The 20,060-nt window shown below is 38.0% G+C and overlaps 1 protein-coding gene across 7 annotated transcripts in view; it reads right to left on the bottom strand.

The window, feature by feature from the left end:
- LOC122833397 (plexin-A1-like) overlaps positions 1–20,060 on the bottom strand; it is a 228,391-nt gene that overhangs the window by 70,822 nt on the left and 137,509 nt on the right. For all 7 annotated transcript variants that reach the window (XM_044120874.1, XM_044120868.1, XM_044120873.1 and 4 more), the window contains exons 9-10: positions 19,275–19,389; positions 634–834 (exon numbers count right to left, since the gene is read on the bottom strand). In XM_044120874.1, coding sequence (XP_043976809.1) covers positions 634–834; positions 19,275–19,389 — 316 coding nt within the window. The remainder of the gene's footprint in view (positions 1–633; positions 835–19,274; positions 19,390–20,060) is intronic.

Raw genomic sequence — 20,060 nt, 5'->3', positions numbered from 1 at the left:
TCCAAAGTAATCACTTATGATATGGACTAATAAAAAGACTGGGAAAATCCTCATTATGTATACATGCATCTTAATCATAAGTTTAATACTTGACAACAATATTTATTTGCCAACTAGCAGTTCAATGCAAAGTATTAGCATGGGGTCATATATCTAGATTGTCAGCAAGCCAGTATGCAATGAGTGCATAGTGATTCATCATGATGGTGAGCACATTTATGTCCAGAATGGTCATTAGCTGTTGGAGGCAATTATTTAACCTTGACCAAGTCAATGCCTTCTCTGGGATCATGATTTAGTTACCCAGCTGTATTGATTATAACAAAGTAATGAGAATGCTTTCTATTTGAACCTAATACGCCACATCATTTGCACTGCAGTTCATTAAATAGTGCAGTTTTTTGTTTTTTTTAACTTCAGCTTTGTATGCTAAAATAGGATCTGGCCTTCTTATGTTTTACACTTTAGATTTTTCTCTGAAATGTTGAATAAAGAAATGTTGAATAAATGTTGAATAAAGAACATGTCACCGCCTATGTTCTCCAACATTAACTGTGCAAAAAAAAAAAAAAAACGCATTTCCTTAATTCACAATTTACTCAGAATTCCCATAATCTTTCCAATGTTGCTCACCTCGGTTTTCTGGCACTGGATGGAGGTGCTGTTGAAGCGCAGCGCAGGAACACTTTTGATCAGACCCTGGATGTCGAAGACGCACTCATAGTTCCTCTGTCCGGACTGTGGTTGGGGTAGGTTCCTGGCTGCCAAGGTGATCGGCTTGGTGACTCCCGCTGGCATGTAAATCTGGGTTGATGGCAGAATCTGGGGACAATCCTGGAAATCATATGAATAAAGAGATACTTACATTTTATTTCTAAAAGAAACAACAAAGAAAGGTAATAAAGTATTAAGAACAGATGCAATAAAATCAAATGTGTTGCCACCAAACCTTCTAATATCTGTGATGCAGTAGCAACATATGCCTTGCAAGAATATTGACACCCTGATCAATTATTCCAAATTTTGTCAAGTTCTGACTACAAATCTCCATGGATTTCACTGAGATTTTAAGTAGCAGACCAACATAAAGCAGCACACCAATGTGAAGTATGGTTTTCTAACAGTAGTTCCCTAGTTACACAAGAGAGTCCATCTATGTGTAACTGACTCTTAAATGTAGTTGTTCTGTGAAGATCTCAATTTTTTTACTTTTTGAGATAATAAGTGAACAGACAGCATTATAAAGATGGAGGAACAACAGACTGGTTAGAGTTAAAGTTGTGGGGATGTTGAAAGCATGGTTAGTTTATAAATAGTTATGTAATGTTGGCGATAAAAGCTCAAAGGATTATATGAAGTCTAATGGGGAAAAAACGTGATGGTTCGAGGGATATGAATACTTTACAATGCAATGTAAGGTCAAACTCCCTCTGGCCTTACACCAGGTTGAAACTCATGTTGTATGTCTTTATACAAGATATAAAGGGTATTCTTTTTAGCCATTAAGAATTTGTGCTAGTGTTATGGCAATGAAGTACCATCATGTGTGTAATAAAATAACAAGCTCTATAATTGTTACACATTTTCGAGCGTATGCGTGCAAGCTTGGGATTCTGGGAAGATCCAAAACACGTGTTTAGATCATCTGGAAACCACCCGTCAACTGTGGGAGCAGGGTGTGTGTTTGAGCATATACATATACCCTTGTACAGATGAGTTAGAGACAAACAACTCCCTCCTTGTGCAATTGGATTAATTAAGCATGTTTGGGACAAGAATAAGACGGGGCAAAACGCTCGGAGCATAAACTTTCCGAGAAGTGAATTTGTGCATGTGCTGGAAGAAATTAAGTCATTACAGTGACCATGTTGCAATTTGGCAACGGGACACACATTTTATCAACACAGAAAGAAAGGAGGAAAAAGATCACAAGGGTGTGGGCGATACAATTTCAACAAAATGAGTTAAAGATCCCAGGCTGTACGTTGTCATTCATATCACACAATTTACAACATGGAGACAAATGACTGGCATGATAGGAGATAAGCAGAGCCAGGAAATTCACATTTAGTCATTTATATAGGAAGAAGGGCCCTGAAACAATGCATTTGGCTTCAGATATATTATTACCCCTAAACTACTGCAGTATCTAATTTGAAAACAAGTCCCAGCTGCACTAGGTAACACACTCTTATTAGAACTTAAAAAAAAAAAAAAAAGATCTTTGACCAGATCCTCGTTTAATATTCACTGCAGATATAACGGTTCACACTCGCTCACCTCTCTCTTTAAGCACATATCTGACTCCTGGTTTGTAAAATTTTCCTTTACTCTTTTTCCAACTGTAGCAGCTGTACATTAGAAGCTTCAGTGCGTCCCCGGGGCCCGAACACAATGCCGAAGTTTGTTCATTAGCCTGCTTAGCCCTGGCTTGGTGTTTCGGATCACACACAAACACGCGCCCTCCCTCCCCAACACATAATGAGGGAGGGGAATACTACTGGAGGAAGACGAAGCAGAGTACAGAGGACCAGACGTATAATCAACTAGGAGGGAGGCGGGGTGAGCAGAGGAAGAGAGCAGCAGGAAAATGGATGGTTAAGAAGGAAGGAGGAAGGCAGGGAGTGGAGGAAGGAAATGATGGTGAGAACATGAAAGGAAAGAAATGTGAGAAGGTAATTTAATTGGAGGGAGAACAGAATGAAACAGAGATGTTAATATCAGCAAGTGAACAACTTAAAAAAGGACCATAATCAAATGGGATGTTGAGCAGAAAAAAAAAAGAATAAGTACAATAAAATTATACTTTAAAATAAAAAAAGGCAAAGTGGGACGTCCGTATCCCCTACATCTTTGTAATCTATTTATCCATCCATCCATTTCCAGCCACATCGTGTACAGAGTCCCCAACAATGTCCTACTTAATTAACTGCCTGGAGTCTCAGACAGCTCTAGAAAATTGATGGAAGGGATCAGAGATGGAGGGAGAGGCAGGAGACTGTGACCGACAGAAGAGGAAACAGAGATTGATTTGCACTTGTGGCTTTTGAAGTCGAGTCACAGAGAAGTACTGTAAGCTCAAGTCAAAAGCAGCAGACTTGCATCACCCTGGGTGGAGGAGGGTGTGTGTAGGGGGGGGGGGTTGAACACCCTGCTGCTATGTCAAGAAAGCCTCTGAATTGCAAGCTAGCACCGCCTGTAGCATAAGCTGCTGCTAACTGATGTTTAATTCATCCGTCTATCGGCTTTGTGTCAGCTCCGCAGTCTACTTGTCGCTTCTTGGTCAGTTATATTTCCTAATAGTATCTTTTCAATTGAATCACTTCTAATGCATACGCAAAACTAAAATGTCAAATAAAAATTACAAAAGGAAACTCTTTATTTTATATAATACATGTACTGAAGAAAACTGAAATAGAAAAAGCTCAAATGAGTTACTTTGTATTTAAAGACTCCTTTTAGATCTATGAAATAAAAAAATATGTCCTTATGACCCCTGATGAAACCACCATCAAAGTTATTTATTGGAGTAATATTTTCTTTGCAGTAGACTGAGGAGATTTTTTTGACATTGCTTTTATCAAAGCAGATGTGAAGCTTTCTCATGGCAGGCAAAAACTGCTAAACTGTTTATGAAACCTCCTGGGGTGGACCACACAGTTGCAAACCACAAAAGTCAGGAACAAATCAACCAAATGAAGACATGTTATCTGGACTGTCATTGCTTCACCATCTGACAATCGGTCTGGTAGAAAGGGGGTTTGATTTTGAGGCGGTTTTTATGGTTTAGGCTTGGTCCCTTAGTACTAGCCAAATAAACTCTTTTTGCATCCAGCATCAGTGCCTGACCTTGCAAATGCCATCCTGACAAAATTACTAAATAAACACTAATAAACCTTGTGCAGAGAGAGTTGGAGTTACAGCTATATAAAGTGGGTCAACGCAGTGCAAAACTTATGTAATAGTAACAATGAAATAAGAAATAATGTGCATGTAAAGTCAGGCTTCTCAATATTTACAGCATTACATTCATTTATATAGAACATTTAACTAGCATGTAAGTGTGCTACTTAATCGTTGCCCCTGTTTCTGCAATGCTGCATTTGAAACAAAGAGGATTTAAAAGGGAACATGAGGCAAAAGAAAGGAAAAAAGGAGGATACTGAGGGAGAGAGGTGAACAGAACACCATTGTGCAGGGAGAAACAATTTCATCAGTCTTTGTGACAGGTGCCAAAACAGTTCAAAGCCCGCATTAGGGCTACAGAGCACAGAATACACTGAAACAATATTTTACCGAAGGGAATACTTTGAAGCTAGAGGAGAGTTTTTCTTCTTTTTTTTTTCTTCCTTTTCCCCGACTTCTCAGTTTTCAATTCATCTGTGAAGACGGATGCTTTGGTTTGCTTTGCCAGATGTGACACAGCATCTGGCGGATTTAGGAATGACCAACAGGAAGGAAGAGAAAGGAATGTGCATGTGTATTTATTATATTTTTTTTTTTGGCGTGTGCGACTCCAACACTGTGGGCTTACTGCCAGACACAGTGTGTGTGTAATAAATGCCTCAGGAGCACTTAAAGGTATTATATTGAGTCAAAAGTCTCACAGAAGACCAATAAAAAAAACAAATTGCAATTTAAGCTTTTCTTGACAAACAGATTCTCCAGACCATGAACTGTTTACACAGACCAGCAGCTCGCTTCATAAGGGTCACTTCATCTTGCTCCACTGTAACAGGTAACAGGCGCTTTCAGTGAAGCTGTGTGTGTATCTGGGATGTGCAGGAGATGCGTGAAAGAATGCATGACACAGATGGTTTTGTCTTCAAGAGAATGCGGCACAAAAACATCTGCTCAGTTTTGGATTCTGATCACCGTCTTTGCATTCAAGCATCTTCATAAACTTAATTGTCAACACATGCAAAAGCCAAAATAGAAAACCACTATTATGCACAAGCAAACAAAAAATTCAATGGTAGCTTTAAAATTCATTCACTAATCGCAAAAATACTAAACAGTATGTATGTGTACCTGGATGTGTGCAGAAGTGTGTTTGTGATGGCTGATATCCAAGTAGCCAGAGGGGTCTCTTTAGCTCTGCATATTTGCTCTACCTCCAAGGCTGCTTGAGGCTCGTGCTGCAATTTCCATGTTCTAATGGCATGTATAAATATGTAGATTATGAAGAGAAAATGTAAACATTCCTTCAGATCCCCCTGATAGCTTATTTTCTACTAAGAAGCTAGGTTGTTGAATGAACCTGCAGCTTAAATAAATTTATTATGAGTTCATATTGGGCCCAAACTCAATGTTCCCTCCTGAAGGTGATAGGTCGGGAGTAACGATTGGATGGGAGAGGAGGTAGCAAGACCCCAGATACAAACAGCTGAAATTAGCATTAGCAGTAGGCTAGCTGGGAGCTATCATTAGGAGCAACTATGACATCAGATGCACATCATGAAATACACCTATTGTTATTTTCCATCAAACAACCAACAATAGCAGAGTCAATTCAGAGGGCAGCCAGTGATCCTTCTCAAACCAAATATTTTCAGAAGCATTAATAAATAATAATAATAATAATAATAATAATAATAATAATAATAATAATAATAATGCATTTAGTTTTTTAGCACCTTCCAAAACACAAGATTGCCATGTCTGTCAAAGCAATGCAAGATTCCAGCAATATTTTCAATGCGTGTCAAAGAGGGTAATTGGTTAGCCTTCATTGACAAGATGCCCCACAATGATCCAGATGTTTATTTCCTTTTAGAGACAACTCAAGTCATCTAGAGCCACTGCGTCTTCATATTGGTATCTTAAAAGGATCCCAGGAAGAGCCTCTGATTCAGACACAGAGATTATAGGATTCCACAGAATGAGCAGGAGTGTTGTGCTATAAAGAAAAATGTTGTAATTCCATTCATAATTTGCTACAATGGCAGCTGGATCTCAGAAAGGTGAGACATTTTCCATCCTAAGAAGTATTTTTTTAATCACTGGTTTCCCATCTGTTTTTCAACTCGAAATTTCATACTTCTCTAGACTGAAATGTACAATACATTAGGACATACACAAGAATGAACACCTACCTGCTGTTATTTTTTTTTTTTGCTCATACTCTAAATGTCCCAAAGATTAGACTTTGTTTGTTCCAAACCCAGAAGAAACTCTGTTAATGAAACTTGTTGCTTTCAAATGTTGCTGTGCCTAAAGAGAAATCTGTCATATCTAAGGTGGAAGAAAACATTTAAGGCATTCAGAAATGGCTTTTATCAACTCATTCTGGGAATTTTAAAATGCTAAAATGTGGAAAACGTCAAATGTTTCTATATTCAATCAGAGCTAGAAAACAGTAAAATCCAATTCCAGAGTTTTCAGGACTGCTTAGAAACCGTGTGTGTATAAATGCCCGGATTCCAAATTAGATAAGATGCCACCATGAATCTTCTAACAGGAGATCAGCTGTCACTCCACATTAAGGCAGGTTTAATACATTTCCCTTTCGTCAATGTGCTCAGATGTGTCCTATACCTCTTCCACTATTACACTTTCTAAATAAAGGCAGACATTAATAAACCACTGTTTGTTGGGAAGAGGTAATCTCTACGTTGCAGGTGGGCCAAACACCTTTTAACATCCGCCAAGAGCAGATAATGAGACAGTCAGCGGGAAGATGTGTCAGTGTGTGCGTCAGTAGGCGTGTGTATGTATGTGTGTGTTCATACAGATATGTAGAAAGGTGAGAGATTAAAATCAAGACATTAGGTGGTGATGGGTTTGGGGGTGGATTGGGACAAGTGTGGGAGTAAGAGGGGGATAAAAGCAGAAAGCAAATGTGGGATGCTTTATTAATAAATAAATGGAATAAAAGAGCTAAAAGTGTTCTGAAGGTTTGGCATAGCCTGACAAGATATAAATTAATAAAGCTCCCAAAACACTGCACATTCGTAATGAGGCAGATGTCTGGTCGTTGCTTTTTCTTTTTTTTTTTAAAAGAGCCCCTCATCTCTCCAATTCACACACACACACCCTTCCATCCATAATTAATTAGCTGCTTCTGTGATGTTCAGACTATAGATCAGGGATGAGAAAAAATAACATGCTAAATAATGAAGTAAAGCGATATGGGAAGCCTGGGGGAGAGATGTGATGGCAGCGATGGCCACAGAGGAGCAAAGGGGACACAATGGTACAAATAAGGGGAACATAGTGTGTGTGTGTGTATATGTGTCACAAAGAGCTCACAATAGAGGTACATAAAGAATGCTGAACACATCCTACTGTCTGTAGATGTCGTCTCTTAGGTCTCTGATAAAGATTTTACACAAGTTGTAGCATATAGGCTACTACAGATAAAATATAAGGTGCCATTTTTATTCTATATAACAAGGAGGGCTGTACATAATGGGGCTGATACCATTTTTTGCTAAAAAAAAAAAATGTTGCTGTGTAATAAAAGTAGCACGATTAAATGCATAATTCAGCTTTTAAAATTCTAATTTAACTTAATGGTTCTAAAATTTAGGTGGCACAAAAAGAGATCTAGCAAAATTCAGCATCCATGAAGATTTATGCACCAAAGCAGCAACTATAAAATATGCAGGTTTAGATGAATCCACAAAGATTTACTATTAAATATGTTGTGTTTTTTTTTCACTGTGAAATAAAGTACAATAACTGTTTTACAAAGTCAAATAAAGACTGTCAGGACTGTGCTTATTCTAGCTATAAATATGAACATTTTACATACTTAAATTATCTAACTGACAAATTACCAGAAAGGTAACTGATAGTTCTGTTTAGGAGCTTTTATCAATTCATAACAGGAAAAAAACACAAAAAAACCCACTATTTTTCTTTTGCAAACCAGGTTGATAAAGCATACAATAATGATTTTAAAAATGCAAAATGTTCAAACTTTTATCTGCACAAGTTTAAACAAGTCTCAATTAATTGATTAGTTGTACGTTTGGGATCTTTGTCCTGTTGTAACAGGGTTAGGATTAATTACTAACCCTATCTAATTATTATTTTTTTGTTGTTTTGATCCAACAATTTACATTAGCATGATTACAAATAATTACAAATAATGTTCATGTCAATTATGATGAAAACTTCTGAGCAGAACTATAAAATGGCTATAAAAAAAAAATAAGACGGCTTATAATATTAAAATTTTCTGGTCAAAGGTTTTTAAACGTATCATAGATGAAATAAATCATGACAGAAAGGAGAATAGCTTCTTTTATTGTCTACACTACGTGTGCTTAAGACTCCACAAAGTCATTTAAGAGATAAATTAGCATAATAACATCTATTTATAGATATACAGAAGGAAAAACAACACGGTGGTAAAATTAGCTAAAGGTACATTTGTATGGAAGTTGTACATTGCATAATTTACATAGAAGCACGGTAAAAACACGTGTGTACATGTAGAGGCGGCTCATTAGGAAGCAAAAATCAGAAATATGTTTTGTGACCGAGAATTACTGCGGGGGATGGAAAGAGCGATACAGTGAGGAACAATTTAACAAGGCAGCAACATGTAGAACAGTGCAGGAGCAAAAGGATGCAGAGGAAGAAAGGGGACTTTGAAGCTTGAAAGGGACTGTGAGATTGTCTGCCCACAACCTTCTTTCTGAGCAGACTGGTGATGCAGAAAGAGAGGATGAGAGTGAGGTGAACTCTGAGTGCAGATGAATGAAGGAATGCATGACTTGAATACCTGTTATTCAGTTTTGATTGTTTGGGCTATTAACACCTTCCAGACCTGGAGCTTGTCTGAATCTAGCATACGTCTACTCTCTTTACTCCACGTGCCCACAAACTGCTTCAAACTCTGGCCTTTGATACATCAACTGTACAAACATACATTTCTGATTTCATCTCGTAATCCCTTATCTTTGATTTACAAGCAAGCCGGCAACCGTACACAATTTATCCCCATGACACACATGATGCAGTGCGCTATAAGACAATAAAAGAAAACAGGAACGTGTGATTTTCTTCTTCTTTTTGACGGAGCTCTTCATTTTTCCACCTTATGGATTTTCATAGTGTAGAGGGGGAAGGGTGCGGGTGCCTGGCACCCCGTTTCATTCTAACCCAGATATGTCAGCAGCAATCAAACACTGTGCTTTTCGGCTTTTCAAAGACGAGCTTTGATTTCAGAGGTAGATATGCTCTTCTATCTGCTGCCCATGGCTCTTCTCTACAGACGACACACCACTTCAGAAAGTCTTTAGTGAAACCAGAATTTCACCACTAAGAGATAGTTGACTTATAAGGAGCAGGTTTGCTGGATTTCACGTAAATATTAAACATTAATGCTTTTATACCCAGTTATTACTACAGTGATTAGTTACTATTAAACTCAGATTTTTAAGATTATTGATGATTTTAAGATGAGTAGAATAAAGCATTAATCAATTTACACGCATAAATTATTTCTGAAGTCAAGGCATCCATCTACCTACTTTGCTGCTTCAGACACTTAACCAAAAACGTTCATTCAGATCCATATTGGTTCCAGTCCATACATACAACAGGTTTTTAGCCACCTCTAATAACTGTCTTTATTTGTTATACCAATAGAGCCAACTTGGAACCACCTGATTGGGTCATTGCAAACATTTTTCAGTAAAAAAAAAAAAAAAAAACTTTTTTAAAGTAATACATTTCAAAACTTAAACTTTTGTGGGTGATGTTTAATTAAAATGACAAGAAGATGAGAGACAGCAAACTATTGTTATTCCACAGCAAATTTGACCTTTTAATGATGCTCATCTCTGGGCTGTTACATTTTTTCCCCTTAACAGGCAGGTCAAACAAAACTAAGAAATCTACATCTGAGAGTCAAAATATTTTTATTAGATTGAGGTTCTACTTGAGCTTACTCTAAGTCCTGACAAAAATGCTTCCTTCCATTGGTTCAGCTTTTAATTAGACAAAGTAACAGCTTGATATTGCAGCATATAGAAACAGTTTTAATATAGAAACTTTTTCACACAGATCAGGTAGAAATGGTCGGCTTACTTTCATTTCAGCTTCTTCTGCCATTTTTGTCACTTTCAGCCTTTGGCGTTCTGTGTCCTTCTACTGATTTTTTTAAGCTCTTTCCGATCATTAAAGCCTCCCTGCTTCAGTTCAGCATCCACAGCAGATCACATGACCAGTTCAGCTTGAAGCATGTGGTTACAATCCAAGTTTGCCATCTTGGATTTTCCTAGGGAGCACTGAGGTGTTGTAAAATGGAGGCTGAAATAAGAATCAGTGAGGGCTACTTTCTGAAAACCGCATGGTGAAAAGCAAAACATGACGGACTCGCTTAGCTGGTCTTGTGAGATTGTCCACTGGCTCTCCATCTCAGCAGGTGGTTGCTGTTTCTCAATCACAGTCTTTGCTTCTGTGATCTGCCTGCACTTAGGAGTTTGTTTTTCCTTTAGCCCATTCTGCTGAATTATTTTCTAACTACCCTGCTCTTTCTCTCAGTGTCTTGGCAGTTATTTCTTCCCATCCCTGACACACAGGCAGTCTGATGGTAAAAATGCAATATTCATCTGTGTTCAACATTAGGCGGGCTGGCTGTGAGGGCTGTGGAGATGAAGATTTAAAGTGGCCTGAATAATTAAACCACTGGGAACTGTGACAAACACAGACTCAAACCAGCATGCACACAAACACTGATGTGTCCACGCGCACAGCCTGCAGCAACGGCCTGTGTGTCCATCAGTGACATCTTTGCTACAAATTAGCTGTTCATTAAACCTTTGCTGATGCCGGATTCAATGGTGCAGTCAGTGTGTTGGCATGACTGGAGTGAAACATGGTGCACTAATGGGCCCTGATTATGGGGCTTGGATTATATATGGAGAAGAGAATAACCCAGCAGCAATGCTGCACACAAGACTGAACTGAAGTTTTAATGTCTAATCAAAGCACTTTAACTGATTTAGCCAAGAAAGTGGCCTTCACATCTGCATGAAGTCAATATATTATGCATGCTGAGGTTGCTAAAACTCAGCCTCTTCCATAAATATCAATCTGCTGTCCTTGTCTACTAAGCAAAGTTTTTTATGATCAGAGTTTTGCCACGGTGTCCAAGACGAGGCAAACCACGTTCTCACTGGAAACATTTTCCAGAACATTTTCCTTCTCTGAAAAGGCTAACATTTATCTTAGTCTTAAATTTTCTCCAGTTACAGTTTAGTATTTAAGCTACCATTACAGCAGCAGGTTACGTTGTTTAAAGAACTAGACAAGCATCCATCTGCAAAGGTTTTGTTGGTGTTGCAATATTGTGCTTCGCTAAGTTAGTTTCTTGTACATAATGTATGTTTTCTTCTCTATGGATTCTATAAAGTTCCAAACATGTTGGTTTTTGGCCCTTTTTTGTCACAGATTCTTGATATCTTTAAGCTTGATGTCACATTTAAAGTATAGGAAAAAGTCAAAACTATCACTGCAGAGAAATAAATATGAGCATTCAATCTTTTGAATCCATTGTGATTCAAAAGATTGAATTAGTTAGTTTATTGTTAATAATTAGTTTCAACTATAATTTTTACTTCAGTATGTGGGTTAAAGAGGCCATCTAAATGTCTATGGAAAATAACGGTTCCATATCCTTCTGTACAATTAAAACATAGAAATATACAGAAAAATCTAAGGCACTTCATTTCTATAATGTTAACAAATGGCCACATTTCTATATCTGTTCTCCAAGACCTCGTACTTCCATTCACTTAATTCGTTGCTTATTTTTGACAAAACTTTTTACAGGTTTCCCCAAAACACCTGTAATAATCCCATACAGATGGAAATGTGATTTATGAAATGAAATGAAATGAAATGAAATGAAATTTATTCGAACATGATGCAAATATAAAAATAAAATAGTGCACAGTAACAAGAAGTGCATAAGAAAGAAGAGAAAATACAGATTTTTAGTTTCAGTTAACATATCATGCTCAAAATGGGGTAGGAAGAAGTGAGAACTTATAAACTCCTACCCCTAAACACTTGAGACTTTAGAGTCCTACTGTCATTAAAAAAAAATCAAAATCAAAGTGGCAGTCAGAAGTAACAGTTACTAATATTTACCTATACATTTTCCCATTTTATGCTGGTTTATCTTATGCATCAGAAACATGTCTGAAGTTTTCTGTTCCCAAAAATGTGCAAAGTTTCCAGGGTTGAAATGGTTCAAAAAGATGAAGAATCACATGAGCAAACTGAACCGAAGGTTCAATTTAAGCCACGGTTTAAATTAGAGCTGTCTGGCAAAGAAGGCAAGAAGTTACTTCATCTTGTCGTCTCCACTTTCTTTTATATTGTTTTCTTCTCTCTCTTGCTCTCCAACTTCAGAGCATTTTAAAAAAAAGAAAGAAAATTGCATTTCTGTCAGTTTTATCTGTAGCTTGTTATGGTCTGGGGTTTTTTAATTTGCCTTTCTGATGTCACCTTTGTTACTTTACAGTGTATTTCTCCACTTTTTTGTGACATCTGCTCCTAATTAAAGCATTTTATACAAATCTTTTGGTTTGCTCCTAGTATAATATGTACTTAACTGGAAGGGGTTTATTGTTTAGGCAAACTGAATGTGGGATAATTCATCATACCTCCAGTGATTTTCCTATTCATTTGTGGCCTCTTTACAACACAGCTGGTTATTTTAAATGCAACACATGCAAGTAATAGGTGGAGACAAGTGGTTTAGTTACAAGTTAAGAGGAGCACATTTTTTAAAAATTATGTTTAATAGACAAATAAAAAACAAGGAAATGGGGATGAACATTAAGTTGAGACAAATAAAAGAAAATGAGAAAAAAAAAATACAAGTGATGCACCAAGAAACCATCTGTCGACCAAATCAAACCATTTTCAGTTCAACAGCTGAAACAGAAAAGGTGAAAAGTGAGTGAAGACAAATATCAACAGGTACAGACAGCTGAGAGAAAAAGAGGAAAGAGAAAATGGGAACCAGTGAATTTCATTCGAGTACCCACACACTCCTGCCTCCCCCCTCACCCCTGTGCCCCCTGCAGCCCTGCGCTGCTGGTTGTGCTTTGTCCTGATAAGAACCAGTGACAGTCACACAAACACACACTGAAAGAGTACAGTCAAACACATACGAATATCCGCACTCAAAGAAGGGCCCCTCAAGCAACGTTGGCCTGCAGTCTGTGAGACGGTCTCCTTCTATAAAGAATGTGTGTGAGTGTGTTCTGCTCAGTGTCTGAGTACCAGCCAGGGTAAACACAGTGTGCCAGAATGTCACGGTTCGGGGCCTTCACACCTCCGTCACAAATAACCCAGTCAGCCGTGGATTGTGTGCGCCGGTGTGCGGGTGAAAGGCAGCGAGAGTCGGAAACACTGACCGTGTGTTTCTGTGACTGTTTGGAGAATGAGGAGGTAGGCTGCATGCGATAAGTGTAATCGCATGGCTAACAGTGTGCGAGAGGAAGACGATGCGTGAGAAAATGAGCCAGTGCACTGCAGCGCTTTGTTCAGACTGCAGTCTATATGGAGCCTCTCTTGTTAATGTAGTGTCAAGGGACAGAGTGTGGATGAGGCTGTTGGAACAACCACAGAGATGATTCATATTGCACTCTTATCTGTACAAACTCTCTGCAGTCAACAGGTTCTTTAAGGATTTAAAAAATATATATATCAAAATTGGAAATACACTGACTTTCTTCCCAAGAGTAACCATGGAGCCCAAAGAAGTGAGAAACTGGGTTTAATTTTTGAAGGTCTTCTGCTCCTCTGAGTTTCTTCTGGTTGTTTGCCAAAAGCCTAGAGCCAAGGCTTAATAAAGTTGTTAGATTCATTTTTATTTTGGCCGTTTTACTGGTGTAGGAAAAAAAGAAAGAAAAATAGTAGTAATAAAGAAGTACATGTTGTTGTGTGACAAATAAAATAGAGCTTAAAACAAGCAATGCAAACAGATTAGGCAATATGTAAAGAAAGAGTAAAAAAACCTACAAACTCCTTGTGTTTTGTGGTAAAATCTGCCATTTGATAGTAAAGATAACTTGCAATGAGTCTTCTACATCCCTGTGGATGAACTTGGCTTTTTATTGGCCCAATTAAAGTCATGTCAAAGCACCTCAATAAGATTTAAGTCTGGCCTTTGATTAGACCACTCTAAAACCTTAATTTATGTATATATATATATTTGCTACTATTTTAAGGTAGACTTGCTGGTGTGCTTTAGGTTATTGTCTTGTTGTGTAACCCAGATGAACTAGTGATTGGCCAGACCTTCTCCTTTAGGATTTTCTGCTAGGCAGCAGAATTAATGGATCATCAATTACAGCACAGTCCTGAAGCAGCAAAACATCCCCAGTCCTTCAAACCACTACCAACATGTTCTACTGTAAATATGTTGTAGTTTTCTCTCGTCAGTCTACAGAATATTTACCAAAAATTCTTGGAGACAAGAGCGAGACAGAGAAAGTGTGTTTTGGGAAAAACTCAAAGATCAAAAATAAGTCACCTGGCATCTAAAAGTCCTCAGATATTGCTTTTTCTGCATACCTGAGGTGTTTTTTAGCTTGTTCACGCTCAGACTGAACTGGGCAGATAGGTACCGAAGAGATGAGTTGTCACAAAGTGGTGACTTAAAAGAGGGAAAGGGAAAAAAGCCAAAGATAAAGGGGAAGACGAAAAAAATCCAGAATTACTTTATAAGTTCAAATGTAATGTGAAATAGGGGGGAAAGTAGAAAATAAGTTTTAAATTCAAACACTTTTTTCTAAAGATCATATAGTTATTTCCATGCAACATAGTGGAATAAAGAGGAAATTTTAAGGAAAATGTAGGAAGACAATCACATTTTCCATAACAATCTGTAAAAAGATAAAAAACAACTAAAAGTATTTTCTGTGTGTTAAACCAAACTCTACTGGTAACAACACAGAGGATAGAAGAGAGGGACAATGGAGGTGCAGGAGAGAAGAAGGAAAAAAAAACAGGGTGCTGCCTTCATTACAATTCTCAATCAAGTTGTCCGGCGCCTTGATTGCTCAAGTAAGACTGAGCCTTGCATTTCAGCAAAACTAACACGTAAGCATGTCTTAGGATAGCTGAGCCCAGCCGGGCTGAACTTTGCCTGGCACTCATCAAGACGTTGGCTCAGATAAAATGCTAGGGTTGTAAAGAGGGGAAAAGTTGAGTACGAGATAGCAATCAAGGAACAAAAGCAGAAAGAAGGTAAAGAGAAGAAAAGGAAACTATGGGAGGAAAGAAATAAATCAACAGGTTGCAGTGCTTCACTCTCTTCCTTATGTCTCCCTCCGGCTTTATTGTTTTTATGATAAAAGTAACTTTAATTCCTCTCTTGCAATTTTCCGCCTCGTCGCTCCTTAATTCAAGAATTTGTTTGTTGTGCCATTTGGAGGCTTTGTTGATTCATGCATATTTGATTTGAAAATGTCACTCATTATACATATTTTCTCCCTGCTTACTCTGTCAAGCTATGACTTTCCCACTGTTTCCCTCCCTCTGTAGACAAAGCCTATTTACAAAAACATAAATAACTCCTTTTTATTATTATTACTGTTCTAGTGGAAGAGTGGGGGGAATGCAAATCAGCAACACAAACAGTTTTGAAAAAGCATACCTAAAAAAAAGATGATTTAAGGGTACAAAACAGCCACAACAGAGAGCTTTAGGATATGCTACTTTTGTATTTATAATCTTTACACTAAAATTGTGTATTATTTCGAGCAACAACGCTTGTTAACAAATGTGTGAATAAAAGCAAAGCAGAAGGAGAACAAAGGCTGATCGCGTTCATAATTAATCTGCTAGCTTCATTCTTTCATCTCCACTGTTCTGTCTGGTTGGTCCAACACCAGTCAGACCAAAGCGTGATACGAGAGGAGCGTTCATCCCTCAACTCTCAGTGAACGCTCTTTCTGGCCTTTGATCACAGTCTGACAATGGGCCTCATCCCACCCAATCGACTGTTTTCATCTGCAGATGAGAGCGGTAAAGGTCTGAGTGGACTGTCTGCCTTCAGGAGAGAGAGCTCGTTTCACTGCTGTTTGCATTGAGAACGAAGCTGGAAAAACAAGGATAATCTGAGGAAGAAAATCAAACGTGTACACATACAGTAAGGGCGCATCTCGGTAAATAAGTTGGTGAGATTTTTGTAGTGCAGTGAAAAAGAAAAACTTGTATTTTACAAAATAATTTCATATAGCTGTAGATTTTAAATATTTTTCTGGTAGTTTTGATGGTTACGGCTTACAGCTAAAGCTGAAAAAGTAACTGCAGCATCAGTATCTGCAAAAAGAAAAAAAAAAAGGATTTTTAATTGAAATGATGTTTCAAGTGACCAACCTTTACGACTGATACTTTGATAATATATTTAGTAACTTACACCAGCCCTAGTTACTCTTAGTAAAAACTTCAAATTCAGTTTCTCCCATCACATAAGTATTAGAATTTTTTTAATCCAGAAAAGTTGTGTTATAGCCAACGTGTCTGAAGATTGTGGACTTGACAGTTTTTCAGCCGACAGACTTTGGCAGCCTCCACAAGGTAAGTATTCCAGTCCGCTAGTATGTTTAAGCATTAAATTGGAAAGTTAAGTGGAAAAAAAAAATGTGGCACAAAGAGGAAGAAACAACAGAATTAAGAGCAGCCTTAATATACTGGACTGTAGCTGGGTTGCTACAAGATCAGACATAGGCAACAAAATTTACATTTATTCAATTAAATCACTCTTGAATCAAACAGAAAATTAACACTTACTTTTAGATATTGTTCCTAAAAGTAACAATATCTTATTTAAAGATTATGGAATGACTGGATTTGAATCACCAGCAAACTGGCCTGACCTGAGTATTGTCCACAGGAAGATAAGAAAAACCAGAGCCAACAACGCAGAAGAGCTGAAGGCTGATATTTCACTATTATGGCTTCCTGAACGCCTCGGCAGATTGTTTTCATTAGCTGTTAGACGTAATCAATAAAATTAACAAAAATGAAGACTTGAAATGTATTCCTCTGTGTCTAATGAGTCAATCTATTGGAGTCAATCTCTACTTGAGATGTACAAATAGAAGACCTCCTGCTTCTTTTCTACAACCAGCCAATAGAGGGGAAGGAAAGCCAGAGGGTGCTAAAAACAAAGGCACATTTATGTTCAATTTGTCCTTTCCTTCACAATACAAATAAAGGAAAAACAGAGAATGGGACATAGAGAGGAAGAAGAATGAGAAAAAGATGAGGTGACCGAGCATCAAAGTGGTGAAGGATGAGGTGGGGAGAGATGGGGCCTGGCCTGGAGAGGAGATGGAGAGAAGCTGGAGAGAAAGGGGATAAGCCAAGCCTTCAGGAATAGCATTTCAAGTTGGGGCACTGAGGGCAGAACTAATGGATATGGCAGCTAAGAGAAGGATGATAAATGACTTGGTGCATGTGTGAGTGGGGGTGTGTGTGTTTGCAGGTCACTGTAAGATTGTTTACAGTTTTGTGCATGAAAAACACAAAGCATAGTATTTATGTGAAATGATGGGCTATCAGATTAGTGGTCTGTGATCTTTAATCTCTTCTTCAACTTTATTAATTTCTCAGCTTTCATATGATGACTTCATACTTTTTTTGCAGAAGAAATATCTCTGTTAGAATACTTGAAATCCTGGAAAACATCGCTGCATTTTAAATAACAGACATTTTGTTTTAATGCATGTTACCTGTTGATGTCTCTGTATTTTTTTCCCACAGTGAGAGAGAGTGAGGCTTTCAATAGATAACAGGAAGCCTGAAGTTCTTAATTCTTAATTTAAAACTGGTTCAGGCAAGCTGACACTTTATAAAAAAAAACTCTGGATCAAAAACCAACAAAACAATTTTGATGTGTGCATTAGAACGTTGTGAGCCTATCCCCACCAAACCCCTCCAATCTGAAGTCCTGCAGATAAAAGGCCAGAGATTATATTATTATAGGAAGCTGAAAAGCAATGATAGCATATTTTCTATTTACAGAGTTCCTAAATACTTATGTAAAAGAAAAAAAATCAAAGAAAGGGAGGAAAAAAAGGCAAGAAAACAATAAAGGAATGACAAAAAACAAAAAGTAAGTTAGCAAGGTACCAAGGAGAGTAAGACAGGAAAGAAAGAAAAAACATGAGGGAGGAAAGATGCAAGACAAAACAAAGGAAGGAACAAAAGGAGGAGGCCTGTGTTTATGCGTGTGTTGCTGTCCCTACTCAGTTCAGAACCTGCAAACCAGCTCTCTCCAAATCAGCACTCAAATCCAACAACCCCGACCCCTTGAGCCATGAAGCCTGGGCCCATCGTCTCGTCCATTACAGGGCACAGAAGCTGTTGTTTAGCAAGCTTCCGTTTAGGATTCAGCTACAGCTCCGGTTGGGAAAGCAGATAAAGAGGAAACCAATAAGTTATAAGGCAGAGCAATTAATGAAGGCCAGTTATTCAGACTCTGCCGACAAGCGACGGAGGGAGGCTTTAATCCGCATGTAGATAACAGAGAGCTGGACCAGAAACATAAAGAGTGAGGGTTGAATAGTCCTGAATGTGTGTACGGCCTGAGAAAGATAAAGCACTGATACAACCATCAGTCACTGGGGAGTGATACTGATTCCTTAAGTCCATTCTGGAGATACGAATTTCATAACATTTGTTAAACTTTGCATCCACCTCTGCTGAGGTTGTCAATAAAGAACAGCAGCATAAAACCCCATGCAGGTTGGTGTCCAGCCCTGCATGTACTACAGGACTTGACAAATGCTTGATATGCCTTACATGACGCCTGCAGTCACTGCCACTTGGCACGATTAATATTAGCTTTTATGCTAATGCAGCATTTGGCTTTGTAAGAACAAGGCAGTATTTCCATAGAAAGTCATTCATCCCAGCTTGTTTATGGCCTTATGGGCCACGACAGAATTATTGCTGCACAGTACACAAGCTGTTGTCACTGTGCCAAAAGCCAATATTACACATACAGACAGCAGACACACAGCAGGATGAGGGGAGGAAACCCCAGAGGCAAAAGGCACACAAGATGGAGGTGCAGATGAACTAATATCTCAACTCATGTTGCCATGTGTGTTTGTTACTGTATGTGTACAAATATGATATTTATGTGAATGTGATATATTTAATACTTGCACATTTTGGAGTAAATAGTAATTTTTTTACTTATTTTATTTTATTTTTTTTTAAAGAAGTAGCAAAGAAAACAAATGTGTGCTGCTTGAAATGAGGCGAAGCATCGGGGGTCTTACCTCAGAATCGTTGACACGTCCCTCCTGGAAAGAGCAATCGTTGGCGTTTTGGGTGCACATGTGGCGGTACTTGCACCAGTGGCATGGGAAGGAGCCATTCACACAGGAAAGGCAGCTGAAAATGGAGAATGGAGGAGACCATGAAGGTAAATAGCCGTGTACTTCATGTTAAATATCTTTTATTTATGTTTTTTTGCAAAACATTTGTAGATCTTTAAAACTATGACACGTAGAAAAATGGGAGGTATTAACAAATTGTGCTTTTAAAAATCATAACCATCAGTATAACATTGACAAATAAGGTGTAGAAGGATCTAGACAGTTTTAAAAAGGCTAAAATTTGTTCTTACAGTTTGAGGTTCTTTTTAAATGACACCAAGGAAAGTACCAGAGTCACCAAAGCTTCATCGAGCTATTTATGTTCACAAAAACATACTGTGATAACCTAGAGGATAAATATGTAAATATTCACATTTCTGTAATTCTTAAAGGCAAAGAGCCACACTGGATGAGGAATTGGCCATAAGACAACCTATGTGACACAGTGTACACTTCACATTTTTAAGTGCAAACAAAAATGTAGAATGTTATTTCTACTCAGGGTTATTTTACTGTGGGAATCTCCTACCAGCTGGTTGCCTGCCTCGACCATCTCCCAACAGAATATCTGCCTAAATATCTTTTTTTACTCATCTTTTTTCGACATCTGTTCAACCTGTGAAATGGTTCTGTCCTCTTCACCTTTCATCCCCTCATCTTTAGACTTAAAGCCCGCTTTAACATCCC

This window comes from Gambusia affinis, linkage group LG07 (assembly GCF_019740435.1).
Source record: "Gambusia affinis linkage group LG07, SWU_Gaff_1.0, whole genome shotgun sequence".
NCBI classification, from domain to species: Eukaryota; Metazoa; Chordata; class Actinopteri; order Cyprinodontiformes; family Poeciliidae; genus Gambusia; species Gambusia affinis.
The sequence above is the reverse complement of the archived record's forward strand: the minus strand, read 5'-3'. Positions and strand labels throughout refer to the sequence as shown.